The sequence below is a fragment of the Larimichthys crocea genome, chromosome IX (genome assembly GCF_000972845.2).
Source record: "Larimichthys crocea isolate SSNF chromosome IX, L_crocea_2.0, whole genome shotgun sequence".
NCBI classification, from domain to species: domain Eukaryota; kingdom Metazoa; phylum Chordata; class Actinopteri; family Sciaenidae; genus Larimichthys; species Larimichthys crocea.
In genome coordinates this window covers 8791764-8814312 of record NC_040019.1, presented here as the reverse complement: position 1 = coordinate 8814312, position 22549 = coordinate 8791764, and the positions used below count along the sequence as shown (strand labels likewise).

At 38.4% G+C, this 22549-nt stretch overlaps 1 protein-coding gene across 1 annotated transcript; it reads left to right on the top strand.

Annotated features, from left to right (window-relative positions):
- The first annotated feature begins 398 nt into the window (after positions 1-398).
- mtfp1 (mitochondrial fission process 1) lies at positions 399-8292 on the top strand. The gene is made up of 4 exons (XM_010738424.3): positions 399-569; positions 4539-4666; positions 4983-5215; positions 5929-8292. The coding sequence occupies exons 1-4, from the start codon at positions 500-502 to the stop codon at positions 5993-5995; spliced, it is 498 nt and encodes a 165-aa protein (XP_010736726.1). The 5' UTR covers positions 399-499; the 3' UTR covers positions 5996-8292.
- The last annotated feature ends 14257 nt before the right edge of the window (positions 8293-22549 follow it).

Below are 22549 nucleotides of genomic sequence, written 5' to 3'. Positions count from 1 at the left end.
TTTATTATTAACTAAGTACTTTGCTGAAAGATGATCTTATCTGAGCTGTCGTTGTTATCATGTTTTATTATACTAGTACGAATGGAAGTGAAAGACATCTCCAAATCTGAGATATCTTGAATAAAAAATACATGTCAAGATATCCATAACTTGATCATTGATATACAATTAAATTATGACATCTACAAAATACATTGTGACTAGTTCAAACTTAATCTAAGAGGAATTTGTAGAGATCTGTCATGACAAACCTCATGCACATAAATGACTAAAGTAGTTTGAACCTTCCCAGTGTAAATATAATTACAGATATGTAACATTAGTGCTGTGGATATGATAAATGTTGACACAGGTGATATTTCTGCAGCCAGCTGGATGCTGTGTAGTGAACTGGGGTCACGCCCCCTTCACGCCCCCTGCTGTCAGTCGGATTTTTTACACTCCTCACACCGAGGTAATGTAGTACAGCATTTAGGGGATGGAGTAAAGGAAGGACAGTATGGATCCCATTGAAGAGAAAACAAGTAAAACGGTCGACATTTATCGCGACACATGGGTCCGCTTCTTAGGTATGTGTTTTTTAATATTTTCCATTAGTGTTGTTTCAGTCGCGAACAGAGCGGAACATGTGAACCGTGAATGTTACAGCGGGGATGACCCCGGAGCTGCGTGCTAACTCGCTAGCTGAAGGTTAGCATAGCTGGCGAACTATACAGTAAAAACTATTTATAGCAAACCTGGCAGCTGAAGGACATTATGTCCTCATAGGACGTAATGGACGAAGTCCTAAGATTTGGACATCACTGTGTTTCTTCCGTCTCCACGTATTTAACTGTTAGAGTTGGCTCTGTAGCTCAGTCTGTCTGTGGAGGTAGTTGTTAAGCAAGTTGAGGCAGTGACTCACGAAGAAACGCCCGTATGCAACAAGACCAGACTGAATACCGAAACACTGTCTCTGTGGCAGACAGGAGAAATACTTTGTGTCCTCCTCCTCCTCCATTTGAAACAGCAGGGTCGTTCCTAACATCACCCAATGAGCTGTTAGCTGACTCAGGCATACACAGGACAAAAACGCTGAAGGGCATTCACACTGCAGCAGATCCCAAAGTGCAGCCTGTGAATATTCCTCCAACTGCAGCTACAACAATCACTTTATCCCCTTTTTATAAAATCACAATCTGTATGCTGTCATCTTTAATCCTGCCATGTCTTCATTTCTGCACTGACAAGCATGTGAGCAGAAATTAAAAAGTGTTCCTACAGAGTTCAATTTTCTACCTTAGTACTTCTGTACAAGTGTCTGTGGATTGTCTGTTGTTGTTGTTGTTGTTGTTGTTTTTTGCCCCTTTATTTAATTCTGTTTCTGTAGTGTATATTACACTTTCTGCTGCTGTAACAAGTGAATTTCCCCATCGTGGGATAAATAAAGTATAATCTAATGTAATCTAATCTAATCTAAATCTGGGGCAACTGGATTTAAAGTTGTAGAGCCGTGAAGATGTTTCAGAATCAGAAATACTTTAATAATCCCAGGGGGGAATTATTTTTGTTACAATACTCCAGTATTCAAACAAACAAACAAACAAAAAAAAACATATGTAACCAAGTAACCATCTATTAAGAAAAAAAAAACTATATACATTAAAGGTATATAAAAGATCAAATTTATAGTTAAATAATGTGCAACAACTTCAAAAAGTTTCACATCTCATCCAAAGAGGTGTCACCAGTGCGACTGATAAATAGTTTGACATTTTAAAAAGAATAGTGGATAAAAGTAGTTGTCAAATCGCACGTAGCACTTCTTCTTATAGTAATCATTTATATTTTATATCAACATAATTCTATCCCTGTTGTATACTCTCCCTTGAAATGCGTACTTACATGTCATGCCTCTGTACAAGAGACTTTCTGTGATCCATCAACCATCATGATCTTATGTTATGTGTCATTGAAGTGAGTTTGCTCCCCCTTGTGTTTCATATTTTCTGCCACATTAACATTTTGAATAGGCGGATATCATAAGAGCTGAGATAGGATTGGGGGTGATCTAGTATCTCAGGTAACCTTTTAAACGGTAAATAATACAACAGATGTGGCGAGCTGTAGATCAGCACCTGGATACGGTTGCGGAGCAGACAGTTCATCTTTGTTTCTCCTCCTCTCTGCCTGCCAGTCATTGTTATTGGACATCTGTGGACTTCTTTTATCGCTCACAATCCAAGTCTTCGCACTGTGCCGTCACGCTGCTCTCACTGCCATTCCTTATCTCTTCTTTTTTCAGTTTCTCCTGCTTTCAACATCTTGTGAACGCACACACACACACCATCTCTATAACACACCTGCATGCCTAGGCTAAGGGCAAATACTGAATCACAAAGGGTAATCTGAAGCCTTTGCTCACAGGGCAGATTTGAACCCCGGTCTATTATTCCATGGCATGGCATATTTTATTATTAACTAAGTGCTTTGCTGAAAGATGATCTTATCTGAGCTGTCGTTGTTATCATGTTTTATTATACTAGTACAGCTCCTTATCACCTTGCGCTCACAAATGCGTCTGCAGCTCCAGATCCAGTAGTTACCATGCTGTCATTTTCATTGCTACAGTATTAAACCAAGCAGCCTAGAGCGAAGACCAAGTTCCATAAAGTTGTCTTGTTGCAGCACTTTGCAGGACTTTTTCCTAGCAGACATTTTTATCCACAGTTTATTATTCTCATAGTAGAAAGGTGTTCATTGTTTTATGAAAACATAAAGAGCACGATATCTAAATGTATATTTTTAGTGTTCCATTTCACTCTAACAGTTTTTAGGACTTTGCACACCGTTAGCTTTAACTCAACTTCTAGTCTTTGTTCTCAGGAATGTATTGCTCACAGTGCCTCCATATGGGATGCATGCGTTTTCTTGAGGTTTTCTGCAATCAGCAACTAAAATTTCGAATAATAAGCACCTATAGCACCTGTGATTTTTTTTTTTTTTTTTTTTTTTAATGTGCAGAATTTGCCTCACTATTTTTCCTGAGACATAACGTGTCCTGAATATGTCTCTGCGGTTCTAGGTAGTGCTGAGTTTGGAGTTTTTAATCCTTGTTGGGATATTGCAGTCCCTAAACATGGCTGACACCTGACTATGATTAGTCTTTGAGTTTTTAAATGGTTTGGTGTGCTCTTTAAGCCACTGCTTAGAGGACAATCTGGAAAAAAACAAAACAAAAGCTGTCATGTGATTTTCTCTCTTACGGAAGTTGTGGGATGATTCACTTGTGCGCCTCAGGCTAAACAAAGAAAAACTCTTGCGTCATGTTTCCTGTAAGCTCCTCCACAATTCTGTGAAAATGTGAGTCCATTGCACTCCACAAATATCACACAGTACTTACCTGTTGGCATCTTTTTCTCTTCCAATACCTCAGCTCAGGACACACCAGATACCACTGCTCTCTTTCCACCAAATTTAAAATCTGCATGCCAGAGCTCATTGAAATAATCTTTATGTAAGGTAATTTGAGGCATTGAGGTAGAATTTAATCATATTAATCATTTTAGTCATGTCATGGGCAATACCTGATCTGCTTGCCTGATCTGGTGTGTTAGATTGATGCACCTTTCCTTTAAAAACAAGATTTGGGACAGCAATTCAGACCAAGACTCCAGCATAGATTGATTACAGGAGCAGTAACTATTATATAACTCCTTTTTTTTATCAATTTGTATTGTCAAATATTACTATGTATTACTACACCATTTGTTTGTTTCAAGCACCTAATGCTGCTGAAGGAGATTTACTCATGAATACGGTGATTATACTACTCCATGCACAAGATAAAAATCTTTGATGTTTTGATAATCCACTAAGTGCTTATAAAGATTAATTATAGTTAAATATAAACCTCTAATCTGGATATGATTCTTATCAGTTTCATTACTAAATCCTGATTTTTAATGCTTTAAGTGGACAAAAGACTAAAGAAGCCTTGAAGATAGTAAGTGCGTGCTACTTTCAGCGATAGAGGGAAAACAAATGGTGACGTGGTGGGTTTATTCAGCATAGGTAGCACAGCACGGTGTAGTCTTTGCAGAGAGCTTGACATCACCACACACTAATAATTCTGTCGTCATTGAAGCAAAGATAATACTTCTTGTGTGACAAGTTAATTTTATCTAAGTGATTTACATGTACTGCGGCGTACGGCGCAGGTGACTTCTTCATAAGAGATCAAGGGCGTTTGAGTCATTCAGCCTTTGTGGAATGGGCGCTGCATAATTTTCCAAATGTCACTCTCCATTTTCACAATGTCAGAGATGAAAATTGAAGGTTATAAACCTCTTGTATACTTCAGGATATATATATGTGCTGGAAATCTGGAGACGCAACAATTTGACATCAGAAAATGTCGTCATCCTGGGAGTGCTTGTCAGATTGGCCATTCCTCAGAATGGCACTAAACTACTACCAGCAGGGTGGATAACTAAGGTTATGATGCTTTTAGCTGAGACTAAGGTTAAAGTCTTGCATTTATGTATGCATGTCCACAGGCTATGCCAATGAGGTTGGGGAGGCTTTTCGTGCTCTAGTGCCTGTGAGTTTTGTATGGGGCAGCTATGCTGTGGCCACTGCATATGTTACTGCTGATGCTGTGGACAAAGGGAAGAAAGCAGCTGTGGTAAGAAACATTTTTTCTTAATAATACTATCTGTCAAATTTGTATTATATAACGAGGAAGGGGTATAAATAAATATTAGGTCAACATCATCTTAGATGAGTGGTTCCTAATGTAGGGATTGGGTTCCTATAAGGGATTACAAGGGGTCATGAAATGCATTAACAAAGAGCAGAAAAAAAACATATTTCTGCTGCATGAAGTTGGGTTTTATTTTTTCTGCTTCTGCTTCAGAACTGTAGAAATTTTTCAAATTGAATAAATTATTATATTATTTTGTGGGTTTGAAAACCTGATTTCCTCCATCTTGTTCCTCAAGGCTCATGGGGACAACCCAGGGAAGACGACGCGGGTAGCGGTGGCGGTAGTAGACACGTTTGTGTGGCAGGCCCTGGCCTCTGTGATCATCCCGGGCTTCACCATTAACCGTGTGTGTGCTGGGTCATTATACCTGCTGGGCAGAACAACCAAATGGCCCCTGCCTGTCCGCAAGTGGACCACCACAGCTATAGGCCTTTCGACAATCCCCTTCATCATTACTCCTATAGACAGGTTGGTGTATTATTTTTTTTCTTTGTGTGCATGATTATGTAAGTTGTCCGTTACGTAAGATTTGATTTTAATGATTAGGCTGCTCACGTGTGATTGCTGCCGTGTCATTGCTGACAGCTCAGTTCGACACTGAACCTTAATCCTACTAATAATTGTTGTCTGTAAATCCTATTATAGCCTATTCCTCTGTGCCATAGATCTCCATTCTTATCCAAAAATGATTAAAAACACACAAAAGAGCCACACTGTTGCACAGGGTAACACGATTCCTTCATCACCACGAACACGGACACTGTTCTGCTGCTGAAAATACAACCACCAGAGCACCAAATGTGTATTAATTTGCCAGTAAAAGTAGCTCCCAATATTCATTGATTGATTGATTTGAAAGCTGGTATTACAAATAACTGATCATCTTTTAAGAACATTTTTTATGAAATATAAACAAAAATAAAGTATATGATACTCACACTCTCACTTTTCACTCTCAATAAAATAGGATGCTGGTCTTATCACCACTGGCATTGATTAGTCACATGACTAAGATATGGCACCACAAACAAGAACATCATAGCTCCAAGTGAAACTTTTAAGTCCTTTTGCCTTTTATTGCTAGATCTGCTCTTGGATCACATCAGCTTGTATGAAATGAATTCAGAAATACTTTATTATGTGTCCAGCGTCACAATGTTTCCACTTTCTGTGCCCTGTAGGTCAGTGGATTTCCTCCTGGACTCGAGCCTTCGGAAGGTCTACAATGAGGAAGAGAAGCACAAATAAAGAGGGTTCACGCAGGACAAATGGTCCTCTCCTGGGCAGAGACCAGTCCAGTCTGTGTAGACCTGTGCTGATTATTCACCACTGTGAAACGCTAAAGAAGTGTGAAGAAGCATTTCATGGAGCTCTAGTTAGTCAGTAGAATAAGATTAAATTTGTATAAAAAAAAATATATATATATATAGAAGTAAGTTAGAAGTGAAATCCTTCTTCGTGAAATAATCTGAATTTTAAACCTCTCAGGGCAATCTGGGTAACGACACCGAAAAATGTTTAAACGGGAATCTAACAGTATAAAAAACGTATAAATAGTGAAATCCTACTTCTACAGCAGGGGGGCAGAGTGCTGTTCTATTCCTCCAATCTTTCTTACAAGGTTGCCCTCATGGCTTAGAGTTGTGGGCTGTGGCTCACCTCATGTCCAGATGTCAAGGAGATTAACTACAAATCACACTCTCTGTGTTAATAGCCATATTCAGTGGTACTGTAAAGATGAAAGCCAGTTCACCATCTTAGTCATTACTTAAATTCATTCTGAGAACAAAGGTGTCAGTTACTTGGAATAGATGTTTCTTGTTGTCTTGTTTCAATCTACCTTATTGTTGGTCACAGGAGCCAAGATTTGCACAAGGAGCATTTTTACACTGTGGTTACAATCTGTATTACTCTTCATAGTTATGATATTTGGTCCTCTTAAACTAAGAATACTTGTAGTAGCAACAAGTCTTGTGCGGTGAATCTCACAAGTATTTGAATTATTTCTCAGCAATATCTTAACTGTCTGTAGTCAGACATATGTAATGTACAATACTGTAAGTTCTTCAGTCTGAAAATGTTAGACTATAACCAATTGAAAACAGTCTTTCTAGCATCTGAAGTCAAGATGTTTTGACTCCACTTTGGCTCCAGATGAATCTGAGAAAAGATGGTATGATCAGAGTTTGCAATATCATACTTCTCTAAGCACGCTTTAAGCTTTCGGTGTACAGTTTTAAAAGGTTTTCTATCTTGATGCAGAAGAGTATAGATAATATTGAATTTAATGTAAAGGTCGGGAGCGTACCTATGCAGGGAAGGGTTTAAGGGATTACTTCAGAAATCTAGATATACTGTATATGTCTATATATATATTAGGCTTTTCTTTGCAGGCCAAGTAAAATTCTGTATCTCATGCTGAACTATGCAAGGGAAGCAGATCATATGTGGGCTTTGCAAACTGCAGGGATTGTTCTGCCACTTTAAAAGTACAGTTACATAATGTTAAAATGTTGTCAAATAAAAAGGGAAGTCTTGATATGAAACGTAGCTTTAAATTTGGATGAGCTGTCACAAAGACAAAGAGGAACATACTGTGCTGAGAATGGTTATCATTGCCAATCATTGTGCCATTTCTAGCACCAACCTTTTGTTTAATGTGTTTGTGTCACACCTCGTTCTCTTTGCTGTGAAGGATGTGGTTCACTTCGGCATGCTGAAAGGAAACATTGTAAGAACTTGGGATGCATCAACTATCATTTTTAGTGTGCACTGATGCAACCTTTTTGACCCATAAGGTCATTCAAACGATACTTTTTTATTGGCTTTTTAAAGAGCTGAACCACGTATGCTCTAAGGTTCCAGTGTGTGCAGTGTACCTTAGGATGTTTTTCATTCACTAAAAGCACACAGCTTACTTTACGTGTACGGTTACAGAGAATCTGACTCGTCATAGCAGGAAAAGCACAGGTGTAAGTAACAGAGGTGTCAAAGTCTAATGTTGACGCATTCAATGTCCCAGTAAGCCATCACAGTCATCAATGTTGAATAAGAACGAGGCCATCGAACTGGGACCCTAAATGTAATGCACACATGATAAATGTTATTTATCATACCTGTATTTTTATGCAACACGTCAAATTGTCTGCACTTGAAAAACATATTGGTGCATCCCGAGTCAAAATCTATATATTCATATTAAATTTTAACATTTCAAATTGTACACAGAATTTCATTGTATTTTTATTATTGTGTGCTGCAAATTAAAAGAAACGGTTTACTTTTTTTTTTATTTTACTTTTTTGACATTTTTCATATAGAGTGGGTTTTATGAGTCACATTTTCAGCCTTAACTGAAAAAAAACCTCAAACTTTGTTCCATAAGCTTGAGGGTGGAGATTATTTTTTTCAAATGTGAAAGCGACTGTTGAAAGCTGAAACTTCATTACAATGGACACCTTAAGTTCTGTAACGACTTCTGGAACACTGGAGAAAAAACAACAACTTGTGAATCTATAGTGAAATAAATTCTATAATGACAAGCATGTGTGAGTATTCTTTCAAACATCACAAATCAATTACATTGCATTACAATGCCAATACTGAGGAAGAAAGGTAGATGCAGTTTGTAGCTTCGGGAAATGATCGACAGCTCACTTTTGTGGAAAAAAAAAAATAGCATTATCTAAATGCAGTCTGCATCATTTGCAGCGTGGTTTCAAGTGGTAGAATGACAACTTGCTCTTTGTACTGGCACAGTTTCCACTTCCTTTCTACCTACTTTCACTTTTAGATAAAAGAGGTGCATTCAAGGGACGGTTTAACCAGTGAAACATCAGAGCAGGAGATTTAGGAGCACAGTTGCAGTAATTTATCTTGATTGAGTCCACAGCTGATGCCAATTATGGAGATGACATGCCCATATAAAAGGCTATGGAACCTTAAGTGCTGGGAGGCGCAGTCATGTTTATTCTTAATCTTGTGTTGTTAGCTCTTTTGGCTGTAGCAACTGCTCAGTCAGGTAAGTAGAAAGCTGTTTGGTTAAATTTGTGAATCCTGCAGAAACTGTTCCACTGCCATCCTCTGTACCACACGCCTGACATATTAACATTTACAGGCAGTCCTCAATACATCCAGGGCCAGTGGATTGTCAGTGACGACAGCCCACAGTATGAAGAGGTTGATGGATTGGCAGTACAGGGGAGAATATGGCCTGCGAGGCCTCCAGATGTTGTTGAACTAGTGACAGAGGACAAGAATCTGCTGACCACTCAAGGGCCGTATGTTATGAAGGAGCAAGGTAGGCTGCTAATGGTATTGCATTTTAAAATCCAGAGCATCACGCCTGCAAATTGATTGTTTTGTTTGTTTTCCTGTTAGATTCAGATAAAGGAGAAGACTCAGCAGTGTGGAAAATCGCCCTGGTAGCAGCCATCCTGCTGGTGTCTATAGTGGGATCTCTGAGCATGGCCTATTACATGTGTGTCTGGAGAGGAGGAAGGATTAACTACCAGCACCAAAAAGAGATTTATGCCTAAATAAAGTGAGCTTTGATGACTATTCTCTTATTGATCATTTCAGATAGTGTCCTACCTGGACAGAAAGGGTTTTTGAGATGAGACGGTCCCCTTCGGACCAAAGCTTCAAAATCTGCTTTAACTGGCCATGGAAAAATTAAGTGGTTCCAAAGGCAGTACTTGAGTTCAAGTAGCTTAAGAATAAACTTTGTTGCGTCTGTTGGTAGCAGCCAAAACGGACAGTACTTGATTATTTTTCTGTATCAGAAATACAGAGTGTACATAGAGTACACTCACTGGCTGCACAGCCATACAACATTAAGGGTTTAAAATGGATACTTTATTTATCCCTGGGGAGGAATTCTTATGTCCTATCTTCACAATGACAATGTGTCCTAATAATCACTAGTGTCTCTAAAGGCTTGTAACCTTTTTAAAATAACTGGCTTTAAAAAATATTTATATTGCACCTATAGTGTTTTTCTATTAACTTCTCTTAAACAACCTTAGTTCAGGCAAATCCTCAGGTTGTAACGGCCACTAGGGGTCATCACTAACATTGTGATTGTGCCATGCTCTTCATATTTCTCTGACAGGACTGCAGCTATGCACACATGTATGCCAACAGATTAGCTGCATGTCCATGGATCTGACAGCAAAGCTTTAAAGATGTCAAAAGAAACTTTGGATTATCTAAGAATGAGTGGATCTCTGGCTAATTGCCACATTATTATTTCTGTTGGTGTAAATATTTAGAAATAATCTGGCCAACAGACAAAACTGGCCAAACTTGTTAAGCAAAATTATATAGACTGCTCATTGTGTCAAAAGCCTTTGACATTGTTCTGTTCCTAATGACGTCTTAAAATCTTTAAGAAAAACTTAAGTCGCTGCAGTGATGATTCAGCTTTTTCATTAAAAGCCTTTTCGATGAAACCGTTAAACAAACGTGGACAAGCAAACATGGACTCTGTCCACAGGTAAGGACAGAGCCGTCTGTACTTCCTGAGAAGACTGGGGTCCTTCAACATCTGCAAAAAGCTGCTGCAGATGTTTGACCAGTCTGTGGTGGCCAGTGTCCTCTTCTACGCTATGGTTTTCTGGAGAAAGAAGAGTGACACCGCTCGACTCTACAGACTGGTGAGGAGAGCTGGCTCAGTGGTAGGCACAGAGCTGGACTCTCTGGGCACTGTGGCAGAGAGAAGTACCTGGACAAACTGCTGTCCATACTGGACAACGCACAACACCTTCATCAGGCAGAGGAGTGTGTTCAGTGGCAGACTGCTGTCTCAATCCTGCTCCACCAACAGATTGAAGAACTCTTTCGTCCCCCTGGCCATCAGAATGTAGAACAGCTCTCAGTCATGGCAGGAAGCACAATGGACAAATCTCTTCACACTATTTCCTGGACACGTCATTGCCATGTCTGACTACCTCTGCTACATGCTGTCTGTGACTTTCATTCATTCATTTCATTCATCTGTTTACAGCCTAATTTAATTGTACACAGTCCCTTTATCCCCATCGGTTGTTGTAACTCATTTGTATAAAAGACTTCTACACCTACACTTCTACTTCACTTTATATTTTTAATATAGTTTATAGTTGTATAAAACATTTCTATTTTTATAGTTTTTATTTTTTATATAGTTTTTGTATAGACGATTAGCACGGGTTAACTTAACAGATTTATTTCTATGTGCAAATGTTTAATTCCTCTGCACATTTTTTAACTTTTAGAGTTTAACTCATACACATTTGTAATCCCTCTGTACATATTAAAATCCTATGCAAATGTTTAATTTCTCTGCAAACGTTTCATTTTGCTACAAATGTTTAATTTCTTTCATTTCTCTGTAAATTACATTGATCTCAGGTCAATTTCAACGTATGGTTACTGTGTTAATAAGTTAACTCTAATGTATGTTCAATGTGTGTTACTGCTACTGGATGCTTGAATTTCCTTCGGGATCAATAAAGTGTCAGATAGATAGATAGATAGATAGATAGATAGCCTTGCTCTGTAACCACCAGCCCGCCTATCACCAAAGCTCTTCACACTCTGTAAACTCCAGTTTGTTATTCTTTGCCTCTTTTGGCAAGCATTTTTCTCTGCATGAGAATTCATCTTGATCAGAATTATGGCAGAATTGGCAGACAGGCCTGTTTGGAAAAAACAGTGTACTGCTAAGAGTAATGTTTTAATTCAGTGTCAAGCAAAGCTCAGGCTCAGATCAAGTCCACAAACATTTATAAGTCCCCTTTGAGCAATATCAGGTGGCATTAGGGGGCCCAAGGAGACAAAAAGCTGATGAATTGAATTAATCTCCCCTCCCCTGATGGATGGGCCTGTTCACAGGGGGTTGGAAAATGGGAGCATTGTTCATCTGTCACTCAGATTGCCATGTCCCTCTATGATTTGTGCCTGGGTTGTGAAGGCCACAAGTGGCCAAAAGACCTCCCTCTCTCCTTCTCACTCGTCTCGCTCTGCTTTTTTCTTTTTTCAGGAATTCCCAGGCTTTCTTTAGCCTCCACCCCCTTAACCCACACTGATATCCATACAGCCAGATGCAGAAAAACAAGCCCTCACTCCGGACAAGCAAACATAAATATCTTGTTAATTAGCAATGTGTGCATTTCAGATAGAGAATCCTTAAACTATCGTGCACATACAAGTCATAATTCGCAAAAGGTGTAATTACATTACGGGGCATAATATAATTTGAAAAATTAAAATGAATTAAATAAAAAATGAGTGACACATTTGCCACGGTGTAATCAAATGTAATCAGATTTTCTTTCCGGAAAACTCACACAAAACTGGATTATGTATTTTATTGAAAATAGACTGAACGTGGAGAGGATGAAAAGAAAAGTATATTTTTATGTCCTTATACACACTATTACAATGAAATTAAAACATGTCTTGAACACAGAGAAAGTCATGCCACGCCTTCATTTCTTTTCATGACAGTTGTAATCTTCTTTGCTGTCTTTAACTGTATGATCCCTTTAAGTACAAAGTGGAGGAGCTGTCATTTGAGTTGCCTTGTTTGGGGGGGGGGCAAGAGCCTCTTGGCTCTGAGTCTTTTAGTCTCCATTGTTTATCTCAAGCACCTGCCCCTTCAAAGGCACCTGACCTTCCAAAGGAACAGGTGCTAAAAGGTGATTCAATAGAGATACAGGGCTCTGATTTCTTTACTGCTTTTGTGCTATGTGTGGATTACAAATTGAGATCAGATAATGTCTGCTGCCTGAGAGCAGCGGATACTGGAGAGGGCTATGCAAAAAGTGCAGCAGTTGAATAAGAGCTAAAGCAGTAGCTGTAGTAAATGAATACCATAGGTTAATGGTGCCACTAGTCCAATGTGGCACTGGGTGCGGAGGTCCTTGGCCAAGAGAAAAACTGGCAACGGCAGATGTCACAATGGGATTTTGGGGAATGGAGAGGCCTCTTGCTCAGTGAGTCAAGTGACAGGTTCCAGCCTCCAGGACCTATCCTGTCATGGTCGCAGGAGGCTGAACTGAACCAACCATGAACTGGGCAGGATAACCAGGTATAAAAAATGCATGCATGCCTGGCAGGAAAAAAAGATAAAGGATTTGCCCTGTTTAGAGTGTACAGCCATGCTAACTGCTCTATATAGGTATAATATATCCAGTCTGCGGCCCTTTGCTGCATGCTGTCTCCTCATGTTATTAGTTTTGCAGATATTTATTCATAAACCAAAGTAAAGTTACATTTTGACCTGATGGTGGCGCTACATGAAGGTTTAGGGGAACAGAGTTGTTAATTCATCATCTGGAGACCATGACTATACCAAATTTTGCAGGAGCCCAACCAATAGTTATCAAGATATTCACATTTTAATAGAGATAGAGTGAGGTGATGACCAAAGTCAGAAGGATTTATCATTCAAGAGCTATTAGCTAGATTATCCATCTGGGGTTCATCCTCTGGAGAAAATTAACATCTGTACAAAATCTTTAAATATTAAAGTAGTGGACTGATATTGCCAACTGATGTTGCCATTGCCAGTTTTTTTTAAATGGTCCTATGTGTTGAATACTTCTGGGTTTTGAGTTGCTGCTTGGACAAAAGAAGATGGTAAAACTGGTTCTGAGAATTGTGAAGGTCATTTTATAGCCCTAAAGTGATTAATCTTAAAAAAAGACTAAATGATAATCCAAATAATATGTAGCTGCTGCCCTAGAAAAAGAATGCAGCATAGAGACAAAACAAAAATGGAAAATTTGGTGTCAATCCACCCTGTGTATGTTGAGCTATTTCACAGGATAAGTGAAAACTTGAACTTCTGGTGGACGCAAAGTCAGAGGATCACCAAAATCATCATCTTTGGGGCACTATGAGAATCTGTATGAAATTTCAGGGAAATCAGCCCAATAGTTGTTGTGATGTTTCAATCTGGACTGGCATGAAATCCCTCAAGTTTTTGTCTAAAAATCATTATTCAAAACTCACAAATGTAGAAGAATAGATAACTAGATATCATTTAATTTGACTTCCTAACTTTGTTCTTTTATTTGACACCCAGATAAAGGCCAGGCTGAACAGAATACCTCCCCTTAAAATAACATGACCTAAAATGACCAGACATAATCATCAGTAATGGGCAATGGGCCATAATTTTATTATGTTACAATGCTGGTTACTACAATGCTTTCGGTCCCCTCTCTCTTTTGCTTTCTCTCTATCTCGCGCACACACACACACACACACACACACACACACACACACACACACACACACACACACACACACACACAGAGTTCTCGGTGCCCCCCTTTAGTGAAGGACTATGTTTGTGGAAAGGCCACTTTAAGGGCACTAACTGAAATGTTTGACGCTCACTGGTCGATTTATTGAGGTCAGCAGAAGGCTACGTTTTGAGAAACAGAAAAGCGGGTTATGTTTGGATTGATTTTCATGAATGATTTTATGCTGTGAGGAGAAGAGAAACAAAAGACAATCACGGCACATCAAATCACGCCACAAAAGAAATAAGGGAAAGCAACATAAAAAATGAAGGGCAAGGCCAGAGCCGTGTCACTGAGCATTAAACTAATAAATATCAGTTTCTGTCTCTGAAACGTGAAGACAAAGACCATGGAGAATTCTGCTGGATTATACTGTTATGCTGATTTAATCAAATTCTTTACTCTGGAAGGGGGTGAAATTAGCATATTATCGGTATTTTAGCTGGTGATTTATTTTGAAATGCTATATTTTAGTAAATAAAAGCATGCGTCATACTCATACAATCAACTGAAACATGTCAAAAGATGATAAATACAATATTTAAGCTAAATATGCAGCATCTGACAATATATAATTAGCACAAATACATTTACTAAAATGATTGCTTTAAAAAAAACCAAGTGTGCATAAGGAAATCAGGAGCTTATACTGACAAAATGATACCAGGAATAATTCTGATTCATGTGGATCAATATGTATTGGCTTGATAAAGATTCGAGCCAAGCAAAAAGCAACACGACAGCACTCGTTTCAACAAGGAAACGCTCTGCGGTGAAGGGGTGATTCCTGATTTAACAGTGTACAGTGTGATACAGGCTGTATGTCCTGTGTGCTGGCAGAGCGCTCTCTCTCGCTCTCTCTTTGTGAAATGAATTAGGAGAACATGAAAACTGAGCAGACCTTCAGCAATACATTATGTATGAGCAGCTTGAAGGCTCCTACTGAATTCTGTTCAGGTGGCATCAGAGGGTGCAGCCAAGTGGAAATGCTGGCTGGTCACTTAAAGCACACTATCTGTGGTAATATTTCTACATGAAAGCGCAGCTATATTCTGCTACTTGCAGGTTGAAATATGCAGTACAACCAGGTTTCTATAGTGGCCACAGAGGAGGTTTACTGTGTCAACAGGGGATTAAAGGCCTTGCTCTAACTCCTTAGACTATCTCTCACCCTGCATGACTTTAAGCCATTTGCAATTTAAATTCAAATCTATATTTTGTTTCTCATCTTGCACTTGATTTACTAGTTACAGTACATCTGTGGTAATCATCCTTGTCTGCATTGTGAGATTAAGCATTAAGCGTCATCTTTGTATCAGTGGGTTTGACAGCTTGACGTGACTTAAAAATCAGATAACATACCATATGATTCCTCATCTTCTGTTGTTATGAGATAACATCTAATTTCCCATCTCTCGAGTAATCTCACAAAGACATCGTCTGCTCATCGTGAAATCAATATGCCGCGGAAACACTATTACAACAGTCTTCACAGTGCTTGAGTGAATCATTCAAGATCACGGATGAACGTGCACACACAGGCAGACACTGACACACACACACACATACAAGAGCAGGTAAACAAACACACTGTCACCTCTCCTTTGATATAAAAAGAGTTAGTTAAAAAGCCCAAAAAGCACAAGAGTTCTCAGTATAATTTACTTGTGTGTAAGTGCCCAGAAACAAATCTTTGGCATGGTGAGAAATGAGCATAAAATCACAAAAGAGTAGAATCAGGATAAATTATACTGGGCTTAGTGGGCTCACAGGGGAGAGACGATCATGGTCAGTGGAGTGCATTCATTGCCAGCAGACAAACAGTACACCACAGTCATTAGTAGAAAAGTACAAAGGAGGGAACTTGTCATAGAGTAAAACAGGCAAAAAAAAAAAGAACCCAGTCAAATATTAAAATATGTGATACTAGATTGTAAAATAAGAGAGCAAGAATACATTTAAATGTTGAAACAACTTGATTTGTCAATGAACAGAAAATGATTCAACAGCATTTTTGATAATTATCAAAGTATTTTAGAATAAGTCTACAACCACGGTAGCATCTTGCTTTGAGCTTAACTGAACTGAACATTGCTAGCATGCTGACATGCTCGTGATAATAGTAACATGCTGATGGCTTCCAAGAAGAGATACTGTTCATCATGTTCATTATCTTAGTTTAGCATGTGAGCAAACGTTCGTCCTAATTATCTGAGGTCGTTGAGGATGTCATTAGTTTTGCAGGTATGACAAAATGAGACGTTGACCTGGTGATGACGCTACATAAAAGGTTAGGGGAAGTTGTTAGTTCATCATCTGGAGACCATGACTACACCAAATTTAGCAGGAGCCCAACCAATAGTTATCAAGATATTCAAATATGAATAGAGAAAGAGTGAGGTGATGACCAAAGTCAGAAGGATTCATCATTCAAGAGCTATTAGCTAGATTATCCATCTTGGGTTCATCCTCTGGAGAAAATTAACATCTGTACAAAATCTTTAAATATTTAAAGTAGTGGACTGATATTGCCAACTGATGTTGCCATTGCCAGTTTTTTTTAAATGGTCCTATGTGTTGAATACTTCTGGGTTTTGAGTTGCTGCTTGGACAAAAGAAGATGGTAAAACTGGTTCTGAGAACTGTGAAGGTCATTTTATAGACCTAAAGTGATTAATCTAAAAAAAAAAGACTAAATGATAATCCAAATAATATGTAGCTGCTGCCCTAGAAAAAGAATGCAGCATAGAGACAAAACAAAAATGGAAACAGACGGAAGCATATTTAAGGTAACATACATTAAGGAGAGTTACAGTCGTATACAGTAAACTGACAGGAAGACAAACGGACAGCCTCCTCCTGAGAGCAGTATCAGAAGTGGACTGGGCAGTTGAAAAACAACAACAATGAGCTGATGACAGTCTAAGAAGAGTTAGACCTGTAGACGGTCTGTGATTTAAAGTCTCTCTCTCCTTCCCTCTCTCTCTCTGGCACTGCTATAATTTTCCTGGGTGGAATGATGGATGAGGCGGTGTCAGCCCATGTTCATTATAATGCACACCATCTATTCTTCTCAGCCAGACTCTCTGCGCTCCAGGAAATGCCAGAGAGGTATTGGAGCCACGGAGAGAGAGGAGAAACTCTCATCTGATTTTATGGAGAGAATTTGCTGCTAGGTGTGTGTTAACTTCGTGCACGGTGATCCATCAATCACTAATGAAGATACTGCAAGGCTACTGCTTGTTCTTAAAAGAAACACATTCCTCTGGGTATGAATGATAAACAGCCTTCGATGTCCATGCAAGCAGAATCTCTTGCAATATGCTCGTCTTAAATTAATAATGAGCACTCCAACAGTTAGCTTTATGCAAAACATGTTGAAAAACATGTAGAGGCAGTGTTTGTCATCATGACCTATTTGTAATGTTTTAAAGGCCCCCGAAAACCTATTTTCTTAATTAGCTTCTCTTGTTGAGTGATGGGATCCAACAAGAATACACAATTGTCTGCCAAATTTGGAACAGTTTTGGTTATTTTACATTATTATTATTATTATTATTTGTTCACACCAATTCACAGGTTTAGTCAGAAAAAGGTGATGTCACGTACGTTTAGTCACCATTCAGGATTCAGTATGACTGATGGCAGTGGTGAGGATGTTTGGCTGCTGTCAATCAAACTACACCCTGGGAGCTCTGGATGGGGTTGTAGTAGCTCTGAGGAAATTCAGTAATAAGCTTGTGTGTATGTTCTTAGCAGCTACTAGTTAGTCTTAGACTGGTGATTTACTAAATGATGTTGCACCAATAAAACTTAACAAACGCCTTAAAGACTTAAATTATGTATACATTGGTGACTTCTACTACAACTGCTATAGTCCCTGTCCAGTAAAAAAAGCAACCAGGAAAACTTTAATTGTAATGTACATTGAATAAATATAACCGAAATTTATAATAATAATGAATAAATATAACAACCAAACGATCTATTTAACCTCACTGCCGATCATTTGGAAATGTAGGTATTACTTTGTTTCATTCATACATTCATGGATCCATTCGGATATATCTATCAGTGTTTGTAGCATTCATATAGTTTCATATATCAAATTCTGCTAACCTAACTGTTGTAATTTTAGCATTTAGTCTAAGATTATTGGTATAATGTGATGTAATGTTCCCAGGTTACTGTACATCTTGATTAAACAGAATTACAATAACTAGTCAGGTCTGATGTGTCTCTTATGACTCTAATTGGGTAATAACAAACTAGCATTAGCCTTGTCAGCTACACATGGCAGTTACTTGGTGTAAGGTAATACCTAATAACTATAATGTGTTGTCACGTGCTTTAATGTAGTGATGATGTGTAAAATCTCCTATTATTAAACACTGGCTTCTAATTAAGTGGTTTAAGTAAAGTATTTTTTTTATGTCTGAATAAATAATAATTGGTGTTTTCCAAACTTTTATTGTTACTGTAATCGTAAATTAATTCATAATATTAGGAAATAATTAAGATTTGATACATTTTTAGGGGCTTTAATAAACCAGCAATTTTGTTCTTCACTTCTTTTCTCTCCCAATTCCAGTTCTGACTTTATATGATATTTATTGCACAATTTTGCATAAATGATGAAGCAAATTAAGTAAATATTTACAGGAGAACTGTAAATAAAACAGTAAATAACATGGTAAATGGTAAATGGACTGTACTTATATAGCGCCTTTCTAGTCTTCCGACCACTCAAAGCGCTCTACACTACATATCTCATTCACCCCATTCACACACATTCATACACTGATGGCATTGGCTACCATGCAAGGTGCCAACTGCTCATCAGTTTGCAGATCTAACCATTCATACACATTCACACACTGATGGCACAGCCTTCGGGAGCAATTTGGGGTTCAGTGTCTTGCCCAAGGACACTTCGACATGCAGACCGCAGGAGCCGGGGATCGAACCGCCGATCATCTGATTAGTTGACGACCCGCTCTGCCTGCCTCAGCCCAACATATGTTTTGTGTTGCAAAAAGACTTCACCTAAATATAAGTGTATGTATTCATGTGAGTATATGTTTGTAGTTTACTGCACCATGTTGGTTTATATGACAGGAGACTAAATGAAAGATCTACATATACTTTAACAGAGCCACACATTAAACACACACACAAATGCCTATCCACTCCATCCCAAAGAAGTCTAAACACATTGTCTAGACAAACACATTATCTTTAATCAGAGCAGTGATGCGTCTTTTCTCCTCACACACAGATCAAGTCAGTGGGGGCCTGATGAGGGGAAACACGTGGCATATTGAAATAGATTTATTCAAACTGATAGCATCTCATCCCATCAGCTCCACACCAAGTGTGCCAAACGGTGTGCGAGAGTCTTCTGAAAGCCTTTCAGGATGTATTGAACAAAGGGGGCGAAAAAAAGTCTCCAAATGAGTCCTGGATCATTCCTGGAGCAAAGGGATCAATAACCGCCAGGCTAAGCCCTCGCTCATCCATCTGATTCATATCTTTCCCTCCCCTGCTTTTCAGATATAAGAGGAACCACTGGACTAAAGGCTCCCTCTCTGTGGCACTATGTACCAGCTGCAAGCTGTTTTCTCAAACACATAAAGCTGTATGAAGTGAGTAACGTCACAAGTGTACTTATATTATAATGGATTGGATATGTCGACATTTGATGATCTTTTCTAGAGATGTATGGTAGCGAAAGATTCCTTTTACAGTTGTCTATAAATAGCTTTGTTAGATTTACACTTAGCTGGAACATCTCTCCTGTGTAGAAATTCAGCCTGGAACAGTCCATAAATTATGAAAACAGAAATCAAACTGCTGCCATTGTGCATGCGTTTAAATGCTTCACATGATGTTGAGTTGATGTTTAAATGTCTCTCTGAGAAGATGTAAAAAATCCTAGTGCTGCAACCTAAAAATGAAACTCCTGTGTCACACCGTTATCTGAATATGATGCTTCTTGTGCAACAACTTGCATATTACAGATCCAAACCCAAACTGTTTTCCTGAATTGTCACGCAGGTGTGCAAAATAAATCAGTGCAAAGAGAGTTTAATAAAAGGATAAACGGTAATATAAAGTAATTTTTACAGTGTGTTGGCATTTTAAAAAATAATTGCAAATTTATGACTGCAAATGAAAAGCTATTCAGTTCAAATGTGATACATTTTTATTTTCAGTGAGGTACAATGTGACTGAAGGATAAAAAGCTTACTGACTGAATAAACTGATGACTGAATCTTTTTAAAGACCTTGAGGGGAACCATGTGCAAAGGTCTGTAGCTATTGACTATTCATTTTCCTGTTTATTCATGACTAAAATTACACTTGAGATAAATCAGCCTAGACTGTGGTATCATTGCGGCTGTAGTTTGGTTTACAACATGATTCCAGGAAAGCATTTCCTTGTTTGTCAAAAGAGAATCGAGTTAACAAATGTCAGGAAAGGTACCGTAAGTTTGAAACGAAAACCAGCAAATCCTGTTATTTGTGCAATCCAAACAACCAAAATGAACTCCAAGCATACGTAGCGTATATATACAGTTTATAGTATATAATAGTCAATCCATTATTTATGATAGCACAAATATTTGATGCACTGACTCGCCTGGATGGCCTCTTCAATCTACCACAGGAAACTGTAGCTATATTAATAAATCTTTTGTTCTTCAGCCTCAAAGAGCACCACCTGCAGTCTTGGAGAACAGAAAGAACAACTGAAGCACTCTTTCATAGACAGCGTAAACAAAACCTGCAACAAAATGTCAGCATCAAAATAACAATGGATTGTACATGACTGAAGAGTCAGGAAGATAAAATTACATGTTTGCACAATTAAAATCAGCATAAAGTTAAAAGAGAGTTAAAGGTATAAGAAATATACCAGCGAGGACTCATGTCTCTAGTATTTTGTGAGGATTTCAGAGGATTTAGTGACCTAACACCTCACACATAATGACTTTTCAGGCCGATTCCAGTGTTTTTAGACTTGGGACTTTGAAATTGCCCTACTTTTATCCATCTTCTCCCGCTTATCCGTAGTCGGGTCACGGGGGCTTTTAGATCGCAGGGGCTTTTAGACCAAGAAAAAAAAATAAACAAAGAATTATGTATTTCTATTTAGTTGATTTTATAAGCAATTGTTGTTTTCCAAAGGAATTTCCTTGAAACCACTGCTCCATTTAAACCTGGATTACATTATATTTTTGGCCACTTGGGGGCAGCACAAAACACTGTAAAGCATTTTCATCTCAAGCGTTGATATGTTAAATTAACATTAGCATTCATTTGGAGTCATATTTCCGGCCACCTGATGAAAAAATATATTCTGGCACCTCAGCTGTTAAATGCACCGCTATTTTTTTAGTTTGTCTGTCTTCTTTTTGGTGCTGAGCAGGTAGCGTACAGTTACAGCAGGCAGTAAACTGAAAAACACATTAGCTGTGCAGTTAGTCCACTTGTGGCAGAAAAGGCAAGAATGTGTTCAGGCCTTACTATATAAAAACACAACTTTATTTTTTCACTTTGTTGCAGTATTAGCCAATGAATTTGATATGTTTAGTTTTTTTTATCAGAGCACAAATAAAATGAGATTAGTTTGGAACAACGATACAATAGACAGTGTTTAGAGGTAAGAATAAGGTCTGGGTCAGGTCAGGTGAAACAAATATTAACACCATGGCCTCACTGAGTAACCTACTGTACAAAAACACAACTTTATTCACAGATTTTGATGAAACTGGATCATTTTTTATGGAGATATGATTTTTGGTTTTCCCTAGATGTTTACTCCCTCACTATAGCTGCCGTTAGTTAAGTTAGCTATGCAGCTAGCGGTCCTATTACCTTGCTGTGGCACTCATTCTGGTGCTGTTACATGCTTGCATTCCTTGGTAGGTCCCCCCTGCCCTAGGCCAACGCTGCCCTGGTGTTTGAGCACCCAGTTCAGACAAGACCGCTATCTGCAAAGCCAACTGAGATAACAGAGGTGTGCTTTCACATGTCCACCATTGTCTGCATCACAGGTCTCTCTCCTCCATGGAGCTGAGAGGAAGTGGAGTCGGTGCAGGTGATAATAATTGTTTGTGGATTCGTCACTAGGAGTTTTTCACATTACACATGGTCATATTGTCATTTTGTTGATATATTATATTATATATTATATTAATTTGATATTGATCAATTCAGCTTTAAATAAAAACCAAAGCATTATCTGTAACTGTTTCGTGAGGTGGGGTACACCCTGGTCTCTCTATATATAAGTTTTGAGAAGATACACTTTATCTATCAAGAATAAATCATTTCATGGGAAGAGGTGACAACTTTATAGGCAACAGTGTGTGTATATATTAATATATATCATTATTATATATTAAAAGCGTATCCTCCTCCTTTTCGACAAACTATGATTTGATTATTGAATCAATATTGTTTTTCTGGGGGGTGGGCTTCATCTCATCAAAACCTCTGT

Bases quoted from the DNA above. Each gene is read 5' to 3' on its own strand.
- mtfp1 (XM_010738424.3), top strand. From the start codon at position 500: ATGGATCCCATTGAAGAGAAAACAAGTAAAACGGTCGACATTTATCGC. The intron at 570-4,538 runs GTATGTGTTTTT...GCATGTCCACAG, and splicing joins CACATGGGTCCGCTTCTTAG to GCTATGCCAATGAGGTTGGG. The intron at 4,667-4,982 runs GTAAGAAACATT...TTGTTCCTCAAG, and splicing joins AAGGGAAGAAAGCAGCTGTG to GCTCATGGGGACAACCCAGG.